This window comes from Ovis aries, chromosome 7 (genome assembly GCF_016772045.2).
Source record: "Ovis aries strain OAR_USU_Benz2616 breed Rambouillet chromosome 7, ARS-UI_Ramb_v3.0, whole genome shotgun sequence".
Classification (NCBI taxonomy): domain Eukaryota; kingdom Metazoa; phylum Chordata; class Mammalia; order Artiodactyla; family Bovidae; genus Ovis; species Ovis aries.
The window spans coordinates 18,705,852-18,728,128 of record NC_056060.1 but is presented as its reverse complement, the minus strand read 5'-3'; the positions used below and the strand labels follow the sequence as shown (position 1 = coordinate 18,728,128).

The 22,277-nt window shown below is 36.2% G+C and overlaps 1 protein-coding gene across 10 annotated transcripts in view; it reads left to right on the top strand.

Annotated features, from left to right (window-relative positions):
- MYO9A (myosin IXA) overlaps positions 1-22,277 on the top strand; it is a 245,425-nt gene that overhangs the window by 184,404 nt on the left and 38,744 nt on the right. For all 10 annotated transcript variants that reach the window (XM_060418900.1, XM_060418902.1, XM_060418897.1 and 7 more), the window contains 7 exons: positions 5,265-5,377; positions 12,048-12,190; positions 15,097-15,320; positions 15,801-15,917; positions 17,885-18,073; positions 18,504-18,551; positions 21,375-21,486. In XM_060418900.1, coding sequence (XP_060274883.1) covers positions 5,265-5,377; positions 12,048-12,190; positions 15,097-15,320; positions 15,801-15,917; positions 17,885-18,073; positions 18,504-18,551; positions 21,375-21,486 — 946 coding nt within the window. The remainder of the gene's footprint in view (positions 1-5,264; positions 5,378-12,047; positions 12,191-15,096; positions 15,321-15,800; positions 15,918-17,884; positions 18,074-18,503; positions 18,552-21,374; positions 21,487-22,277) is intronic.

Sequence of the window (22,277 nt, the reverse complement as noted above, 5' to 3'; positions counted from 1 at the left end):
CCTGGAAAATACAATAGGAGTACCCTGTATGCCTACTGTGTACTAAATGTTATCACTGAGGAAGTAGAGTGATATGCATTTTATTTCCATGCATATTCTTAATTAAGTTTAGTCTCTAATGTTCTTCTGTAGTATCTGTTCATTATGGGAGGAACATTTTAGGATGGTCTTCTTTTGACTCATTAAATATTTTATCAATATTCAAAGAATGGTTTTAAGCTGGTCGGGGGCTTCTCTGGTGGCTCAGATGGTAAAGAATCTGCCTGCAATGTGGGAGACACAGGTTTGTTCCCTGGGGTGGGAAGATCCCCTGGAGAAAAGAATGTCTACCCGCTCCAGTATTCTTGCCTGGAGAGTTCTATGGACAGAGGAGCCTGGCGGGCTCATGAGGTCACAAAGAGTCAGACACAACTGAGAGACTAGCACTTTCACTTTTTTTTTTAAACTTTCAGGCTGTTTGTGCCAAAGACCTAGTTAATTAAAATTATCGTTAAGTTCCAGAATATTCTCATTGTCTTTATCTTTTGTTGGAAGATAGACCCATTTTTTAAATGATAATATGGATATTCTAAAGAAGAAAAAATAAAATAACCAACAAAAATAGAAAAATGCACAGCCAGTTATCTAACTAGACTAATGAATCATTACCCTGAACCAAATGGTAAAAGTTGCTCAGCCTGTATGTTCATTAATATATCTAGTTAGAACCAAAGACTTCACTTCAGTGTAGGATTAAATAACTCCACTTTGGAGATGGCCCTATTTTTGAGTTATAATTATTGAAACACATTCTATCATATGCTTTTTGGTTGAAGATGAAATTATGTAATGGAGCAAACTAATTTGAATGAAAAAACACTGCTGTATGTTTCTAGTATAAATAGGGAACATACTTAAATTATTCTCCAGTTTTTATTAGTCGAAGAATTTAGCATTTGTAATTGCTATTTTGTTCCTGAGAGTTTCCTTTGATACAAACCTTAGTCCTTTTGGTGGTAGAATTCTTTCTGAGAACTTATTGAGATGAACCAAGAAGCTGGGCTTTCTGCTTGGAGCGTTCAGCCCCTCTCAGGGTTCTATCTGGCAGTCTTTGCCTGTGATTCTGTTCACCTGCTTGACGGTCACTGCATGCCAGTAGTTGCAGAGCACCCTCCTGCACAGTGTGTTAGTCACCTCTCCGGCTTCCTCACTGTCCTTGTGTTTCATCACTAGCTATCTTAGGAATAGGTTGCCGTGTTTGTTTCTGGTGGACACTTGCATGAAGAAGCTTTGCTTTCTCCAGACTATGCTGACAGATACTTATCGGGGTTGGGGGTGGGAAGGGTAGGGACAGTTTTAAAGTATGTTTCTGTTTATTTGAAAATATACCATGTTCTAATGTTCTCTGATATTGTGAAAATGAAGACTAATTATTTCTAACTGGAATCTACTGAATTATCAAATTCTGAATATCTTCAGGGTTTTAAATGGTCTTGATTTTATGGGCACATAATTTTTTTAAAAGCTGGATAGTTTATTTTTTTCTGGACAAAGTGACTTAGTAACTCTGACATTTGCTAAGAAGTGTGTCATTCCTCAAGGAAGCCATCAACTGACCTTTCCGTTGTGAAATAACTGATCCTAATGAGATAGAAACAGTTAGATATGAATTCCTTCAAGGGGATTTGATAAGCATTACCTCTGGAGTTGACAAAACGGTAATTAGTTGTTACCTGCAATGAAGAAGTGGAAGTGAGAGTAGCAGTTTCTATCTTTATGACCTTGGTTTTTTTTCCTACTTATAACTCTGCCATTTGAATAACTGTTTAGTCTCTGTATGCTGTTTTCACGTAGTTTTTATACACACCATGTTGGTTTTTACCCAAGAACAACAACATGTTCTGCTAAGCAGCATTTTGAAGATAGCTTTCATGTAGCTTTTTATTTAGTCTCTGAAGATTGTGGATAGTGAGTTAATGAAATCATCTCTACCCCTTATTTGTAGGATTGATATAGGTAACAGAGTTTTCTCTGTATAGTTTCTTCCACCATTCCCTACACTTCAACAGTCATCTCCATGGGTCTGACTTTATCTCCTGTATCATAAAACTGAGTTTTCATTTTCATTCTTCAATACAGAAGAATTACTGTACTTCTCACCTTCCTATTTTTGTTTGTATTTCTCTGAGATACTCTTCACTCCTTATCTGTGTTGAATTTTCCTTCTCTTTGCTCCACAGAAAACTGCCAGAAAAAAAACCCATTGATCAAGCACAGCTAAGTGTGTTAGCTTATTTTATAGTAAGCAGAAAGTCACCTCGACTAGGTCTTAGTAATTTTTCAGAAAGGGGAAGTCAGGAAAGGATATTTATAATATTTTAAGACCTAGGCTAGTGATTTTGAGGTGAGTGTTGCAAGTTGGGAAACTGGTGAATTGAACAGTTTATGCCATAAAAAGTTTAGATTGGTGGCCCCAGGACAGCAGCTTATTGCATACACTTATTTTTACTTATTTTTAGTATTTACTTATTTTTTAGCATACTCTTTCCTATTTTATTTTGTTGAATTTCTTCTAGTCTGTTAGGGCTCTCTGGTTTTCAGTTTTGTTATTCAGATTTTCATTAATCTTTTTTTACCCCCCTTTGGCTGTGCCTCTCAGCTTATAGGATCTTAGTTCCCTGAACAGAGCTTGAACCCCCGGCCATGGAGTGAGATCCTAACCACTAGGCCACCAGGGAACTCCTTACACTTAGTATTTACATACGTATTTTATTCCCCCCCAGAAGTCAGAGGACAGAATTTTCCTATGAAACTATCTGGGATTGGTACTTTTTTGTAGCATAGGTTCCTCTATTTCTTCTAGGAGAATTACCCTTTAAAGCTTTCTGTCTAATAAGGTCAATTTTGGCAACGATTTTTTTCCATTTCATCATTCAGATTTACTTGCATAGGGGTCTATAAAGTAGTCTCATGATTTTAAAAAGTTCTGTTTCAGTGGTTATTTCCCTTTTGTCAGTTCTTATTTCATAGATTTTTTTTTCTTTACCTAGTTATTTGTCTATTTTGTTAATTTTTTCCAGAGTAACAGGATCTAGTTTTATTTATCATATATCCTTTTTTTTTCATTCTCCACTGATTTCTGTTTTTACCTTATGTTTATTATTTATTATATTTTATTTTGGTTTACTTTCTTATTTTTCTAGTTTTTGAGTGAATAATTTAATTCATTTGTTTTTACTGATACAGGTTTTTAAGGCTATGAATTCTCCTCTAGTCACACTTCAGATGTATCTCACTTATTTTAATGTGTAAAGAATTTATTGCTTTTAAGAAAATCTGTAATTTTAGTTTATATTTCTTTCCTTACCTGAAACTTGTTTAATAAAATTTTTTTTAGTTTTCAGATGAAGAGCCTTTTTGTTTTTAAATCTTTATTAGTTTCTGGTTTTATTGTATTCTGGTGAAAGACTATTTATAATGCTTCTGTTTGATCAAATTTATTGGTATTTTCTTTGTTACTTAGAATATGATCAGTTTTTATGAATGTTCCACGTGCATTTTTAAAATTGAAATATATGATTGCAATATTATGTTACTTTCAGATATACTATGTACTGATTTAGCCATAACAATTTACATTCCCACTACTAGTGAACGAGGGTTCTCTTCTATCCATATCCTTGCCAGCATTTGTTACTTGTTGACTGTGTGTTTGATAAGGTGTATTCTCTATCCAGAGTATAAAATTTCAGTATACATCCATAATCTCTACCTTACTGATAATGTTATTTGTCTTCTATATCCTTATTATTTTTATCTGTCTTATATCAGATGAATGTTAATATCATTCCTATTACTCATTGTAAATTGTACCTTTTAGTATTAAAAAGTGTCCTTTGTCAGCTTCCATGTTATTTTGCTTGAATTCTACATTAGTAATATCACAGCCTCTGTTTTCTTTTTATTTCCATTTGCCAAGAATACTGTTGTTTGTCCTTTCAACTTTAGCCTGTCTGGATCCTTTTGTTTAGAGGTGTGTTTTTTATACAATATAGTTGGGCCCTGCTTTGTGAGCCAAATTAAAAAATCTTTCCCTTAGTAGGTGAGTTAAATCTATTCATGTTTATTGATGAAAGTGAGAGATTAATTCTCAACTTGCAATTTTGTTATTATCATGTTATGTTAAATTTACTGTGTTCATTTTTTTCTCTTTAATTTTTTTAAATTTCTTTTGATGTTTAGCAAACATTGTGGTCTTGTTCTGTTGATTGTTTACTTTTATATGTAACTTTTAAAAAATGCCTTTAATATTTTAAAATTTAATCAATAATACTCTAATTAGTCATTTTAAAATGAGTACTATTCTTACCTATTGTGACACAACTATTGGTGAATTATTCTAGTCTCTATTCCCTTCTACTCTGGTTTTTTTAAGCTTTTATTCCTACTTTGTCAGAATATGTAATTTTGTATACAATTCTTTCACCATAGTCCCCACCTTTGATTTTGTCTTAGATCTACTATTAAATGTATTGAATTATCACTTCAAATATTTTGCAGAAGTTTCCCTGTTTGTCTCTTGGTTGGACGAAGCTCTTCCCTTAGATTACTCAAAGGGCCATCAATATGGAATTCCCTGAGATCTTTCTATGGCCTTGATATTTGAAGGGGCATCTTGGCTACATATAAAGTCCTTGATTCATATTTTCTTATTCTGAGTTATTTGAAAGTGCTATTTTATTGTTGTCTTACTTTGTTATTGTTGGTAAGTCTATTGCCAGTATAAATCTCTTGCCCTTATAAGTTATTTGATCTTTTTACTTGCAGACCTTGAGAAGTTTTTCTTTAAAGTTTAGGCTATGTCTTTAAGTTGATAACCACTGATTAATTATCCTAAATTATCCTATATATCTAGATTTATCAGGTCCTATATCTTTTGTCCCTATCTTTAGATGGTTTTGATTTTTTTCTTACTTTTCCATTTGATATTCTTTTTTTCCATTCACCCTACATGACGTTGTTTGCTAAATTGTCAGAAAACACAATGAGCTGGTATTTCCCATTTAGCGTTTTTATTGACCCAAGTGCCCTTTACTTTGGATTGCTGTTTGAACTTAATGGAATTTTTAGTAGGTTCTTTTATTTTAATGAATCTCTGAGTAATATGAATATTTTTGTATGTTTTTAATAGGTATAATTCTCAAATAATTCTATAATCCAAGTTTTAATTACAGTGCTATGATAATTACTTGGTTTTAAAGTCTTTACATATGTAATTATTACAGACATCACAGCGGTTTTCTTCAGTTGATGAAGAAGCAAAGCTTCATAAGACCATGTCTCAAGGAGAGATTACGAAGTTGGCAGTGAGACAGAAGGCTTCAGAGTCAGATATAAGGTATAAAGCAAACACTGAAAGTTAATAGGGGTAAAATAATTCTATTTGCTAATTACCGAGCATCTTTATAAAAGCATAATTCATAAAGCAGCTATTGATTTCGAAAGTTTTGAAATTCATTTTTTCAGCAAATACTAAGCACCTACTCTGACAGAAACAAACAGTTCAGATATATATAGTAAACTTTGTCTTTTTATATGTTAGCACTGTGATTTGGGCAAAATCTTTCTTTTTTTTTTGGCCACAGTTTGGCCTGTGAAATCTTAGTTCTCTGACCAGGGATCAAACCTACACCCCCATGCAGTGGAAATGCAGTCTTAACCACAAGACCACCAGGGAAGCCCCAGGGCAAAGTCTTAACATCATTATATGACTTAGGATTTTTGGTTGTAAAGAAAAGACATTAGATGAGATGAGAGTGAAAATATTTTCTGGTTTTGGACTTGAATTCTGCTCTAAGTGTTGTAAAAATATAACTGGAAAAATCTTTCAGGAAATAACTGTTCTTTTTAGGAAAGTATATGAAGTTTTTATTTATCAAGAGTATGTCTTTGTCCCTTATTGTATTATGTAAGACAGTTGGGTCCTCACTGATATGAGGTCTTCCCTGATGTTGAATATCACATTGAATTATCTATCTGGTTCATAACCCTTCTCAGTGACTGTAGAGTATAATCCAAGGTAACCCAAATCTAGAGCAGATTATGCTGGAGATGAAAGTTTGAGAAACAAAATATAACATAGTAGAAAAATATACAAGTGGAGATAGCAGATTAAATATATAAATTTAATTTCCACATCCTTCTAAAATAGTCTATATATGACAAAAGCAACAGCAGCAACAAAGCAACAGGAGACAGAAATAATAAAAATGTGGAATCCAACAGGTAAATAGACAAATTTTAAATGTCTTAATAGATAGGAGAAAGCTGAATCTTAAGCCAACTGAGAAAGAAGCATCTGACTGGCTGATCTTCCCCAACCCTAGCAGAAAATAGGAGAAAATATTTTCTGGAAAGGATAAAACAAAAGATTTCTGCACTTAGAGGTAACCAGATATACTTGAGGATTGAGGTACATATTTGGAACCAGGGGGATTTTATGAATGTCTACATACTGAATGTTAAGATCCCCCAGATTTTATTGTGTATTCAGCTCCCATGTTTCACCTACCCTCTAAGCAGATGATTCAAAGAGTCTTTGGGACTTTGGTCCAACCCTCAAGAAAAGACCTAAAGATATTGGTATCAGCCAGATAACCCTGCAAGGGCAACCACAGCTTGGAAGCCCCACCAATGCACACTAGAACTTCCAGGCATGTGAAAGTGAAAGTCGCTCAGTTGTGTCCAACTCTTTGAGACCCCATGGACTACAGACCATGGAATTCTCCAGGCTAGAATACTGGAGTGGGTAGCCTTTCCCTTCTCCAGGGACCTTCCCAACCCAGAGATCGAACCCAGGTCTCCCGCATTGCAGGCAGATTCTTTACCAGCTGAGCCACAAGGGAAGTGTTTCCAAGTATGATCACCACACATTTGAGGAAACATCTTAAATGAAAGAAACTAAAATTAATGGATAAAATATAACTTGGAAGAAATAAACTATGGGGGAAAGAAGCTTTAAGACAAATATATAAAACTATCAATAGATCTTCTGCATAAAGAAATATGGCTATATTCATTAAATTAGAATAGTTGAAAGGGAAACATCCATAATAATAAAAAGAGCATTTGAAAATTGAAACTACAATAGCATAAAGAAGTCCAAAGCATGAGAAAGAAAGCTGATATCTCTCAGAAATTTGAACAAAAAGACAAAGGGAGAGAAGAGGCAAGAAAAGAGAAGAAAATTAGAGGAGCAGTTTAGGACATCCAGTGACCCACTTATAAGAACTCTGGAAAGATAGGACAAGGAAAATGGAGAGGAGCAAATCATTAATAAATTCAGGTAAATGTCATAGAATTGAAGGACTTGAGCTTCTAGATTGACAAGGCTCAACATAATGAATAAAAATAGACCCATACCAAAAGACATGTCATCATACAATAGGAGAGACAAAAGAAATCTCCATTATGATCCTAAAAGTAGCTTTACAAATGATGGTTGTACAGCAATCACAGAGGGAACCATTCCAGAATAGAGCAGGTTAGAAGGCTCTGGGAAAGATTTCTTTAAGAACATGGAACTGATAGAGTACCTAACTGTATTTCAACATATTGAGAGGAGATATTCACAAATGGGGAAACACTTGGAGGTGAATTGAATGTAGAACCAGTGAGCAAATATAAAATAAAATATTAACTCTAAAAAATATGAGTTATATAGGGTACTATATGCCTCAGTTGTGAATATTACTTACATAGTAAAAAAGGTAAACACTAAAGAACTAAACTAAAAGGTGAATTAAAAGAAACTGTATATTGACCTACTAAAATTGTGATATTCTGTTGGGGGGATGTCTGTGTTTGTGGAGGGTATAGAACTGGAGTGTTGGAATGTGCTTAATTTATTATCTGTGGTCACAAGTATGATAGCAATATAAGTTTGGTGAATATTAAAAGAACCATTTAAGTAAATTCTAAAGGGTTGTTTAGGGATCAGAAAAGGGATAAAAATAGCAGGAGAAGAGCTATCATTTGTAATAAGCTTCGTGGAACAATTTCTTTTCATACCATATAGATGTACAAGTTTAGTAATATGCTATTTAAAAAAAAAGAGGGCACCATGAATAAAAGAAAATTGACTTCCAAAGAAGATAGACCTGATTTTAACTTCTGTCTCTATTAGCCCTCTGAGCCTCAGGTTGTTCATGTGTAGTTAGGATAAAAATACTCATTTATCTTGGCAGTTATGAAAAGTAGTCATTGTAAGTCAAGCCCAGTGCCTGGCTTCTAGTAGACGCTCAAAAAAAATTTCTTTTTTTGGTAGACAAACATACAAAGGAACCAACACTAAATGTACAAGTAAGCCTCCTAGTACAGAGTTAGGATACATGGGTCAGTAAGCTGTTATTGTCTCAGGATGTTTCCTTGATGTATGTGATGGGAGAGAGTATGTAAGTGCTAAGAATGAGGCAATGTTGCATAGTAGGTATGATCCTCCACTTTGTCACTCACTGGCTGTGTAACCTTGGGAAAGTCACCTAGTACTTAAACCACCAGTTTTTCACCTGAAAACTGTTTATGGTTTGAATGTAAATTTGTTGTTATAGGTATTTAAGGTAACGCTATATAGTTATGCTCCAGGCATAACTCTAAGTATTTATGAGTTATGCTCCATACTCATAAGTACTTATGCTCCAGGCATAAGTACTTATATGATAATAACTAATATGATTCAGTTCAGTTCAGTTCAGTTCAGTTGCTCAGTTGTGTCCGACTCTTTGCGACCCCATGAATCGCAGCATGCCAGGCCTCCCTGTCCATCACCATCTCCCGGAGTTCACTCAGACTCACGTCCATCGAGTCCGTGATGTCACCCAGCCATCTCATCCTCGGTTGTCCCCTTCTCCACCTGCCCCCAATCCCTCCCAGCATCAGAGTCTTTTCCAATGAGTCAACTCTTTGCATGAGGTGGCCAAAGTACTGGAGTTTCAGCTTTAGCATCATTCCTTCCAAAGAAATCCTAGGGCTGATCTCCTTCAGAGTGGACTGGTTGGATCTCCTTGCAGTCCAAGGGACTCTCAAGAGTCTTCTCCAACACCACAGTTCAAAAGCATCAATTCTTCGGCGCTCAGCCTTCTTCACAGTCCAACTCTCACATCCATACATGACCACAGGAAAAACCATAGCCTTGACTAGACGGACCTTAGTCGGCAAAGTAATGTGTCTGCTTTTGAATATGCTATCTAAGTTGGTCATAACTTTCTTTCCAAGGAGTAAGCGTCTTTTAATTTCATGGCTGCAGTCACCATCTGCAGTGATTCTGGAGCCCCCAAAAATAAGGTCTGACACTGTTACCACTGTTTCCCCATCTATTTCCCAAGAAGTGATGGGACCGGATGCCATGATCTTTGTTTTCTGAATGTTGAGCTTTAAGCCAACTTTTTCGCTCTCCTCTTTCACTTTCATCAAGAGGCTTTTGGTTCCTCTTCACTTTCTGCCTTAAGAGTGGTGTCATCTGCATATCTGAGGTGATTGGTATTTCTCCTGGCAATCTTGATTCCAGCTTGTGTTTCTTCTAGTCCAGCGTTTCTCATGATGTACTCTGCATATAAGTTAAATGAGCAGGGTGACAATATACAGCCTTGACGTACTCCTTTTCCTATTTGGAACCAGTCTGTTGTTCCATGTCCAGTTCTAACTGCTGCTTCTTGACCTGCATACAGGTTTCTCAAGAGGCAGGTCAGGTGGTCTGGTATTCCCATCTCTTTCAGAATTTTCCACAGTTTATTGTGATCCACACAGTCAAAGGCTTTGGCATAGTCAATAAAGCAGAAATAGATGTTTTTCTGGAACTCTCTTGCATTTTTGATGATCCAGCGGATGTTGGCAATTTGATCTCTGGTTCCTCTGCCTTTTCTAAATCCAGCTTGAACGTCAGGGAGTTTACGGTTCACGTATTGGTGAAGCCTGGCTTGGAGAATTTTGAGCATTACTTTACTGGCATGTGAGATGAGTGCAATTGTGTGGTAGTTTGAGCATTCTTTGGCATTGCCTTTCTTTGGGATTGGAATGAAAACTGCCCTTTTCCAGTCCTGTGGCCACTGATGAGTTTTCCAGATTTGCTGGCATGTTGAGTGCAGCACTTTCACAGCATCATCTTTCAGGATTTGAAACAGCTCCACTGGAATTCCATCACCTCCACTAGCTTTGTTCATAGTGATGCTTTCCAAGGCCCACTTGACTTCACATTCCAAGATGTCTGGTTCTAGATTAGAGATCACATCATCATGACTCTCTGGGTTGTGAAGCTCTTTTTTGTACAGTTCTTCTGTGTATTCTTGCCACCTCTTCTTAATATCTTCTGCTTCTGTTAGGTCCACACCATTTCTGTCCTTTATCGAGCCCATCTTTGCAGGAAATGTTCTCTTGGTATCTCTAATTTTCTTGAAGAGATCTCTAGTCTTTCCCATTCTGTTGTTTTCCTCTATTTCTTTGCATTGATCACTGAAGAAGGCTTTCTTATCTCTTCTTGCTATTCTTTGGAACTCTGCATTTATATGCCTATATCTTTCCTTTTCTCCTTTGCTTTTCGCCTCTCTTCTCTTCACAGCTATTTGTAAGGCCTCCCCAGACAGCCATTTTGCTTTTTTGCATTTCTTTTCCATGGGGATGGTCTTGATCCCTGTCTCCTGTGCAGTGTCACGAACCTCATTCCATAGTTCATCAGGCACTCTATCTATCAGATCTAGGCCCTTAAATCTATTTCTCACTTCCACTGTATAATCATAAGGGATTTGATTTAGGTCATACCTGAATGGTCTAGCGGTTTTCCCTACTTTCTTCAATTTGAGTCTGAATTTGGTAATAAGGAGTTCATGATCTGAGCCACAGTCAGCTCCTGGTCTTGTTTTTGTTGACTGTATAGAGCTTCTCCATCTTTGGCTGCATAGAATATAATCAGTCTGATTTCAATGTTGACCATCTGGTGATGTCCATGTGTAGAGTCTTCTCTTGTGTTGTTGGAAGAGGGTGTTTGCTGTGACCCCATGAACAGTATGAAAAGGCAATATGATAGGGTACCAAAAGAGGAACTCCCCAGGTCATTAGGTGCCCAGTATGCTACTGGAGATCAGAGGAGAAATAACTACAGAAAGAACGAAGGGATGGAGCCAAAGCAAAAACAATACCCAGTTGTGGATGTGACTGGTGATAGAAGCAAGGTCTGATGCTGTAAAGAGCAATATTGCATAGGAACCTGGAATGTCAGGTCCATGAATCAAGGCAGATTGGAAGTGGTCAAACAAGAGATGGCAAGGGTGAACATCGACATTGTAGGAATCAGCAAACTGAAATGGACTGGAATGGGTGAATTTAACTCAGATGACCATTATATCTACTACTGCGGGCAGGAATCCCTCAGAAGAAATGGAGTAGCCATCATGGTCAACAAAAGAGTCCAAAATGCAGTACTTGGATGCAATCTCAAAAATGACAGAATGATCTCTGTTCGTCTCCAAGGCAAACCATTCAATATCACAGTTATCCAAGTCTATGCCCCAACCAGTAATGCTGAAGAAGCTGAAGTTGAACGGTTTTATGAAGACCTACAAGACCTTTTAGAACTAACACCCAAAAAAGATGTCCTTTTCATTATAGGGGACTGGAATGCAAAAGTAGGAAGTCAAGAAACACCTGGAGTAACAGGCAAATTTGGCCTTGGAATGCAGAATGAAGCAGGGCAAAGACTAATAGAGTTTTGCCAAGAAAATGCACTGGTCATAGCAAACTAATATGATTATATGACAATAACTCATATAAATGGTGGTTTTAGTTAACATCTCTGGATCTCATTTCTGTTTTCAAGATGAGGAGACTATCATTTACTTTCCAGATGAAGTTTAACTGTACAATTGAAGATTAAATATGACTTAAGCTTAACTGTGAAGGTTAAATGAATTAATTCATATGAAAGTTGTTTATATAACTTAAAGTCATATATAGATAATGTCAATAGGACATGCTGATTGCCATTTTTACCTTTTTTTTTTTTTTTTTTTGCTTAACAGACCTCAGAGAGCTAAGATGAGGTTCTGGGCCAAAGGGAAACAAGGAGAGAAGAAGACTACCAGAGTGAAACCTGATACCCACTCAGAGGCTTCAGCACTCTCTGCTGGCTCAGATATGATTCCAGCTCCGCAGTTTCCAGATGGTAAAAATGGACAAAGGGTGGAGATTGTCTTCATAATTTGTTTACTCATTCTGAAAGTTTTCTATCCCTCTAGTATTTGTAACAGTAATTCTCTTGGCAAGATATTCTAGTGAGATAGGACCAAGATTGTTAAATCCTTCCTTAACTAAAAGATAATTATAGAATTACATTTTACCTATAAGAGTCGTATTTCCTTCAAGGAAATACGGCATCAAAACAATGAAGTAACAACAAATTCAAGAGTAATTGCGAATCTTTGATTAGCCTCAGTTTTCTAAAGTGTAAAAATTTAGCCACCATTCATTCACCTAACAAATATATATTCCTGCTGCTGCTGCTGCTAAGTCGCTTCAGTCGTGTCTGACTCTGCAACCCCATAGACGGCAGCCCATCAGGCTCCCCCATCCCCGGGATTCTCCAGGCAAGAACACTGGAGTGGGTTGCCATTTCCTTCTCCAGTGCATGAAAGTGAAAAGTGAAAGTGAAATCGCTCAGTCGTGTCCAACTCTTAGCGACCCCATGGACTGCAACCTACCAGGCTCCTCCGTCCACGGGATTTTCCAGATGAGAGTACCGGAGTGGGTTGCCATTGCCTTTTCCATATATATATTCCTAGTAAAAATTAGTAAGATAGCAGCAGCTAATATTTGATTGTTTACTATGAAAAAGGCACTGTGCTAAGCATTTTGGATGTATTAACTCGATCCTCACAGCCATTTTTTGAGGTTGGTATGATTATTTTTCCCACTTTACAAATGAGAAAGCTGAGGCACAGAGAAGTTATTTGCTTATACACGTATAGCAGTTGTTAGAGCTGAGATCTGAATTCAGGCGAACTGGCTCCAGAGTCCATGATCCTAACTGTTGTGCTAAAAGATCTACTATATGTCAGTTGCTAGGACTTTATAATGGTAGCTGTTATTTTAATTTTGGGGCATCAATCATAGCACATAACAGGTACCCAACAGTCAGTTCATCTGTTGATACGGTTTCTCTAAATGCTAGAATCACTGACTCTCCAAGGATTCCAGTAATTCCAACATTTGAAGATTAGCCCTTTCTCTCTAAGCCCTTTGCTCAAGTATGTATGAGCATTTTTAATTACTATGTAAAGATGCCAGCTATCTTCAATGGGGGGATATACATCAGAGGTGGCTATGTGATAATGAGTGGGTAAAATACCAATGAGGGGGTGAAATGTCAGTATTGAATAAAATAGAAATAGGCCCTAGGAAGAAAAGTATTATCTCTAAGTAGAAATGAAACAGACCAAGTTAAAATAAGTAAACAAAACTTGTCACATCTAGGCTAAGATAAAAATAAAGGGACAGAGGATAAGATAAGACAAAGGGAGGAAAGATGATCAAGTTTCACAGAGGCATGGATCAACCAGAACAGAAGCACCTGTGTGTCAGAGGGAAAACTGATAGAAATTTAATTAGAATCCTGTTTTTCTGTCTTGTGACTCTGCTCCTATCAGTTTGCAAACTGATATGGGTAAAACCAGTAGTAAATCACGTGAATACTACAAGTTTAGTTTGGAAAATTTGGACTTCCTACAAGGATCCATTTCTTATGTTTTATCTATTTTATAGTAGTCATTCTAAATTTTTCATTTTTCACAGTTATATTCTCTACAGCTTATTTCCAAGAAGGAAATAGGAAATTCTTTGAGTCTTTGCTTGATCAGGATACATGTATAAAAATTAAAATTGTACCTTTTTATTTATCTTTGAGTAAAAATTTATTAAAGTAGCCCTTGTTTTTAAGGCTGAACTAGGATTATAGATAGTTTCTTTAGTAACCGTTATTTCTTTTAGTATAAAGAAAGATATTGTTTTTTAAATGAAATAATTAAATACTTGTATATCTAGCTTATATAATGGAATTAATATCAGTTGACACCAGTTTGAATATACTTGTATCCTCTCTATGTCTTCATATTTTTTATTCTGGTGCCATATCTGAAATTTAGTTTGTCTCATTTCGTGCCTATTGTGGCATTTAGCATATAGAAGGCTACTTGTTTCCCTTTATTATCAGAATTAAGCTTTTAGATGGAATGAAGATATACCATTGGCCAGAAGATAAGGTAAATATGTGTGAGAAAAACAGGTTTGTGAAATGGGACCAACATTCTCATCAAGCCCCAGGTAGGCACTGGCAAATCCAGTGTAGTTCTAGATTCCAGTGGACTACATGGAACCAAATTTCTCTGGTATAAACAATTGCAGAAAAATTTTGTTGTGTTTTCCAATATTATATACAAAACTGGTTCAGTCTGAGAAATTAATACAATTTTGAGGGAAGTATGCATATGAAAGAAAATCCTAAATAGTAAAGAGACCTAAGCAGAAGTGAACCAATTGGGTTACCTTGCTCCCTAAATAGAGGTTGCCAGGCTAACATCAGATATTGTCACTGAAACATTTATGGCTTTAGACCCTAGTAAAGAAATAATACTAATTATCAAGCTTCACTGATTTATTGGGTTTGTATAAGCTGGTTGTTCTTTCAGACAGATGTAGTAAAGCTCTGACTGGGTTAGCAGTCAACATTGAACATCCTAGTGTGATTGTGTATGCTGCTTTTCTTTGGGACTGAGATCTTTGGAATCCAGGCTTCAGTTGTATACAACGCTTCCATCCAGGTTTTCAGTGTCAGACCTCATCTCTTTGGGACACCTGATAGCATTTCCCATTGGAAAATGATAATTCTTAAATAAATATCAGTACAAACGTACAATCTGGATTTATTGCCTGTCTGACCCCAAACATTAATATTACTTTTCAGATATTTACTTATTTCCTTTAGTGACTTAGTAAAGGAACTTGAAAAGAAGGTGTGGAGGTTTCAGTATTCTTACTAAAAAAATTTTTGTTTGGATACTCTATCTTGGTTTACAGAATTATCTCATAATCACCCAACACCTCCTTTGAGTCCAGAATTGCCTGGGAGTTGCCGAAAGGAATTCAAAGAGAACAAAGAGCCTTCTCCAAAGGCAAGGCGCAAGCGAAGTGTGAAGATCAGCAGTGTGGCTTTGGAGTCTATGCACTGGCAAAATGACTCTGTCCAGATTATAGCAAGTGCCAGTGATTTAAAAAGCATGGATGAATTTCTTCTGAAAAAGGTATTCAGGCCCCTAAGCAGCTTTGACTGTGGAATGTTTGTATATCAGGATATGCCCCCTAAAGTACATATGCTTCAGTAAGTTAGAGGGTCTGTTTCTTTATCAGAAATGTGCAAATCATAGAATATGCATGAGTCAGACTGGGTAGACGAAATTTAAGGTTTTAGGCTTTACTTTTGACTTCACTTTTACTGTTACTGTCACATTGCATTCCATATGTTAAGGTGAGGTTTGTCATTATACACTTTCTGAGTTGTTTTCTGGTAGCAAAATGATTGAATTATACAGTATTAGAAGAGACCTTGGAAATTATCTCATAGTAATAAAACTTTGGCTGTCTAGTCATGTTTTTATCTGGGTCCCATGATAATTTGCCCTTTCAGGATGGTCATTGTTGAAGAAACAATATGTGTCCAGTGTGGCATTCATTTCTTTTCAATTTAGTTGATTGTGTACAAAAACTCTTTCTGTGGTCCCCAGATGAATGACCTAGATAATGAAGACAGCAAGAAAGACACACTAGTGGATGTTGTATTCAAGAAAGCCCTGAAAGAATTTCGGCAGAATATCTTCAGCTTTTATTCGTCTGCGTTGGCGGTAAGTTGGACTGTGTCAGGAGATATTCAGAAGTTCAACATATGAAAAATTTGACAACACCATAAAAATAATACAGGGCTATGTTCAATTAGAGATTTCTCCAGTGTCTTCTTTAGTTTTAGGGATAGATATGGAAAAGCATACTGATTGACCTCTGATTAATAACACCCTTTAATTTCCTTGAGTAGCCTTTTTCCCCCTCTTAGGGGTATATTTTCATCTTAGGATATTGAAGAGAAGGAAATGGCAACCCACTCCAGTGTTCTTGCCTGGAGAATCCCAGGGACGGGGGAGCCTGGTGGGCTGCCGTCTGTGGGGTCGCACAGAGTTGGACACGACTGAAGCGACTTAGCAGCAGCAGCAGGATATTAAATTCAAATACTCTAGCCATGATTATTTTTCACTCAGTGGCGCTCTATTTTTGACCTCCTGTGATCCTTTTAGCTCTGGCTCCAGCTTCTAATTCTCATTTATGTTGGAATTATTATACTTTTTTATCCCATAGAATTAGGAACGTTTATGTTTAATAATCTCTGTGTGTGAGTTTTTTTCACTTTTACTTTACCTTGAAATGGCAAACCCACTCCAGTATTCTTGTCTAGAAAGTCCCGTGGATGGAGGAGCCTGGTGGGCTACAGTCCATGGGGTCACAAAGAGTCTCGTACATGACTGAGCGACTTCACTTTCACTTTTATACTTTCATGTGGTGTTCATGTTTTAGAAAATTTATTCCTGGTGCTAAAGTATATAGTAACTAAATACTTTTGATCTATAGGATATTAGTATTTCTTAAATTGTCATATTCTATAAAAAATAATTTGTATTTAATTTATTTTTCTTTGTTCAACCTATAATTTTATGTGAAAAGTGAGAAAACTTTCCTGTGTATCTTCCACTCAGTATATGGGGTTTTGGCCTTTTGCGAATAGAAACCAGACAGTCTTAGAGAGCAGTAATTTCATGACCATAATAAAGTAGTAATTAGACTATGGCAAATGACTAGGTTTGGATAGGGACAATATTGGCCATATTTTTCCAATCCTGCCAACTACTTATCCTGCTTCACACCTATATTTTCTAGATTAGGGATCAGTGCAGTTTGAATCACATAGGAAGGACCAACATTATAAACTGGAGCTTGATAGTGGTTTTATAATCTTGGATCAAAGAGAGTCAACCTCTAATTCTGAGAAAGTGAAAGAGAAATAAATTTTAAATATATATAACATGTTTTGGTCACTGAAATGCTATTTTTTCTTTCTCATGGAGAGTCTACACCTCATTTAAATTTAAAAGGAATTCCATGTAGATCCCATTGCAAGAAATATAGTGTTTTTTTTAGGCATGTCATTCTTCCTTGGAAAAATGAAAAAGTAAAGTTAGCTAAGTAAAGTTAGTAAAATTTACTTAATGTTTCACTAGGCAAGAATTCAGGTATTCACTTTTAAGGCAGAATTATCTAAATAAGATTCATTTCTGGAGAGATAGGTAATTAAGAGGTATGCAAATAACCTTCATACCTGGTGGCTCAGATGGTAAAGTGTCAGCCTACAATGTGGGAGACCTGGGTTCAGTTCCTGGGTCAGGAAGATCCTCTGGAAAAGGAAGTGGCAACCCACTCCGGTACTCTTGCCTGGAAAATCCCGTGGACTGAGAAGCCTGGTAGGCTATAGTCCATAGGGTCACAAAGAGTCAGACACAACTGAGCGACTAAACTTTCAAATTCCCAGGACTTTCTCCAATTATTACATTGTTTAAACTATTAGGTATTTTTTTTAAAATGTAGCAGGTTTTATTCTGCAAACATTCCAAAGCAGAGTGGGAGTTTACAAATACCACATGACCTCATGGGCATGCCCATTAGAAAGCGTAATTTTTATTCAAAATACTACCCAATGAAAATTTAATCAGTCTTCTCTATATAAAGAATTTCTTCTTAAAACCTTATTTTTCTTATTGTTTAATAGGTAGATGATGGGAAAAGCATACGATATAAAGACCTCTACGCACTATTTGAACAGATTTTGGAAAAGACCATGAGGCTTGAGCAGCGAGATTGGAGTGAGTCTCCAGTCAGAGTTTGGGTTAACACTTTTAAAGTGTTTTTAGATGAATATATGAATGAATTCAAGACTTTGGAATATATACCCACAAAGGTAAAATATATTTTGATTTCTAAAAGAATTCAATTATGAATTCTCAAGAGTCTAAGACATCTAGTATTTGAGAAAAGCACTGCAGTGAACATGTCAGCTTTGCCCTACTTCAGATCCAGCAAACTCCATTCTCTCTTACAAGTTGATCAGACTGTATTATCTAAGCCTTCTTCAATTAATACATTTTTCACTGAGTTAAAATATAATGTTGTTAAGAATGCTGTTGCTGTAAGATTATACCCTCAGCTTTGCTAGAGATCAGTACATGAATTTCATTTTGGAAAACAGTGGTTTTCATCATTTCATTGTATCATCTCGTGACTTTCATGTAAGGACCCATAAATTTCTCCTTGAATTAGGTTTTAGGAAAGAAGTAAGAAAGTATATTAGTTTTTATTATATCACAGTTTCTGTATTTCTTTCCCACCAGGTGCCAAAAACAGAGAGAAAGAAAAGAAGGAAAAAAGAATCTGATTTAGTAAGTTGTAATCTGTCTTTTTTTGCCCTGTGTTATAAAGTAATTTTTAAACTATAGCAGTCTGAAGTGTATCATACAATATTTCTCTGGGTATATTTAAGGAATAAATTTATCAGATGTCTAGGGGGTAATCGTTTATGCCTTTACAAAAATTTAGAATGACAAATATGTCTTGAATTCTTTGACTTGACTTATTATTAATGATGGCTTCCTAAAATGGCAGAAAACTGAAATGTTTACTCATGAAAGTTACAAACAAATATGACCCTTTCGCAGAAGTAGGGACTGGGAAGTCACTTTTTTAGGAGCTCTCTCTCTGTTGTAAAGAATATGAGGACTATTTAGGATTTTACAAAGATAAGTCCTTCTAATTCAAAAGACATTCCCAAAGGCATTTGAGTATATTTTATCATTGTTCATGTTCTTATCTTTTGTATTATCTCTATTACATACTTTACCATAATCTCTGTAATTAGAAGGATGTGTTAAGCCCCAGAGGAGCGCAGAATCTGCTTGTGAAGGCAGGCATTTAAAAAATTACTAGTTTCAGATGTGATAAATATTATGATAGAAATAGTACAAAGTGCTGTTGAAATACAAAGAGAATGAAGGAATACTTTGCAGAAGAAAAGATAATTTTGCAGGTTCTTAACACGCAAGTAGTAGTTTAGACAGGCCGTGTCTATCCAAAGGGAAAGAGTATGTCCAAAGACATGTGAATGAAAAACCTGGCATGTTGAGCCAGTACCTTTAACAGGTTCGAGTATTGCGTGTTTATAGGGGAGCTAGAAAAGAAGGTAGAACTCTGGTAGGTACTCTGCCTTCAGAATATATCTAATATCTGACCATTTCACATTGCCTCTACTGCTATTACAATAGTCTAATAACACTTTGTGAAAGTGAAAATGTTAGTTGCTGAGTTGTGTCCAAGTCTTTGCAATCCCATGGACTGTAACCTGCCAGGCTCTTCTGTCCATGGAATTCTCCAGGCAAGAATACTGAAATGGATTGCCATTCCCTTCTCCAGGGGATCTTTCCATTCCAGGGGATAGAACCCAGGTCTCCCACATTGCAAGCAGATTCTTTACCATCTGAGCAACAGGGAAGTCCAATACACTGTGTGTTGTGTTCTGATTGGTCTGCCTTCTTATATTCTTTTCCCCTTACAGTTTTTTAAATAATAGCCATAATGACCATTTAAAAACAGAAATCAGGTCACGTTCCTCCTTTACTCAGATCTCACAAGTAACTTACAGTGTTACTCAGAATAAAACACAGAGTTCTTACTGTCTGTAAGACTTGACATCCTCTTGATCGTGACTTCTCTAAGCTTCATTTCCTCCCACTCCTCCCCCATTCCCTCTGCTTCAGCTGCGTTTGCTGCCACCATCTTCTCTTCCTTCTTCTCTGGTTGTTTCCCTTCCTCCTCCTATCTTCTTCGCTTTCCCCTGAAAATGTTAAGCTTTAGGACCTACAGAACCTGGGTACACCCCTGCCAGTGGCAATTCTAATCCTAGAATAGTTTTTGTTAACCTTAAACTTATTAATAAATCAGGATTATAAATCATTCCGTATCACTTGTAAACCAAATTTTGAGGTTCTTTAGATCATTGCTTGTCACTTTTCCACTTTGTGTTTTAGAAGCATGATCTGATTCTATTTTTAGCATGATCTTACTTCTTAAGATCTGAATCCTGAAAGTAGGGTATCTAAACCCTTTAGCCTGGCTTATTCTTATTCACAATGGAGGGTTTTCCAGTTGAGAAACCTTAGACAACTTAATCCTTTTGAGACTCAATGTCCGCATGTATATAATAGGAGTATATATTATATAAGACAGGAGTAATGCCACCTACCACTGAGAATTTTTGAGATTGTATATGAAGGAAAGGGTAGGCAAGGCGGAGGAATGGTAGGAAGGTGCCTGTTATTAACAGGTAGTGTTTAGGCCTTTTATGCATTTTAAGCCTTAAAAGAGTAGTCTTTTTCATGTCTATATGGGAGAGAACAATACCTGAAGATAGAAATGAGTAAAAGCGTATGACGTTTTTAAAAAGAGACAATTCATTAATTCAACAGCTGTTATATTTCAGGGCCTGTGATAAGTGCAGGTAATAGAAGGAAATATTAATAAATATATAAATAAATATTTATACTTAAGAGCATTCAAATTAAAATAAACAACAGTGATTTTCTACTTTGTCCATCTATGAGCAAAACTAAAAATAAATTAGTTTCCTGGAAAGATAAATAAATATATAGATATTTTTCCAATACTGCAAATAGGGGGTTTTATTTGCATAACTTTCTTGGAGAAGGTACTTTAATGATGGTATATTAAAAGCCTTAAAAATATTAAAAACAAAACCAAAAAAACTTTGACCCAGCAGTTCTGCATCTAGGAATTTATTCAGTGGATATATCAACTTGTTCATACTAGCATGTACTGGCTCTTTCCTGAAGAGGAATTTGTGATAAATAAACAGAAAAGTGTGAAAGGTTCTTGAGGTTAAAATTTTTAAAACCACTGCTTTTAATTTAACATGCTGATTCAGAGTTGTGTAAGACAGCTCTTATATGTGTATAGCATTGTTTTCTGATTTTCGTATAAGTTGGTCTTGTTTCTCTACTAGATTGTTAGCTTTTTGAAAGCAGGGACCATATAGTTTACCTTTATTTTATTTCTCAGAAGATCCTAATTCTCCTCCTGGAATAAGTGCGCAATGAAGACAGCAAGGAATTGAAGGATCTCCGGTTGCCTGACGTGTTAGGGCAGCGTTGACTGTGTTGGCTTTGACATAAACAGCTGTATTTTCCATTCAGGTAGAAGAGCACAATGGCCACATCTTTAAGGCCACCCAGTATAGCATCCCTACCTACTGTGAATACTGTTCTTCTTTGATATGGATCATGGACCGAGCCTCTGTTTGCAAATGTAAGTATGAGAGATCTTTGAGGAATGTTTTTAACCACTTGATATTTCCTTTTCCATGAGCTTAACATTAAGGAATAATTCACTCTCCCTAATTCTTTAAACTCATCTCTCATTATACTCCTTTTCACCTGCTCTTTGTAGCAAGTAAGATATTTTGATGTTCTTTGGTCACTGTATTTGCAGCTCACTGTCTGAAATGTTCTTCTCCTAGATGTTAGTATGACTTACTACTTCATTTAATTCATGTCTCCACTAGTATATTAGAGAGCTTTTTCTTTACTCTTCTGTCTAAAATGCTGCTCTGTCCACCAGTTCTCCATCCCTTTCCTCAGCTTTTCTAGTCTTTATACTTGGGGCTTCCCTGGTGGCTGCCATGGTAAAGAATCCCTCTGCAATGCAGGAGACCTGCTTACCACCCAAAATGATACTAAGTATTCATTTCTTGTTTCACTGTCCCACTAGAATGTGTTCTGTATAAGATCAAGAAACTGTCTCATACAGAAGTCTCTCCTGTATCTCCAGGGCCTAGCACAGTTTTGGCACATTATAAGTTTTAGTAAATATTTACTGGGTAGTTGGACCTATATAGGTAGATAGGTGAATTATTGAACAAATCCTTAGATTATAACTAAAAAGATACTTTATTTTACTATAAACCTTTCATCAGAACCTTTAAATCCTAGAATGTGAGTGGAGGTTTTTTTGAGGGTCCACTTGGTTCTGGCTTACAGAGAATCTTTACCTTTCATTCCTGTCATTCCATATACATCTGCTCGGTGCTTTCAATAATT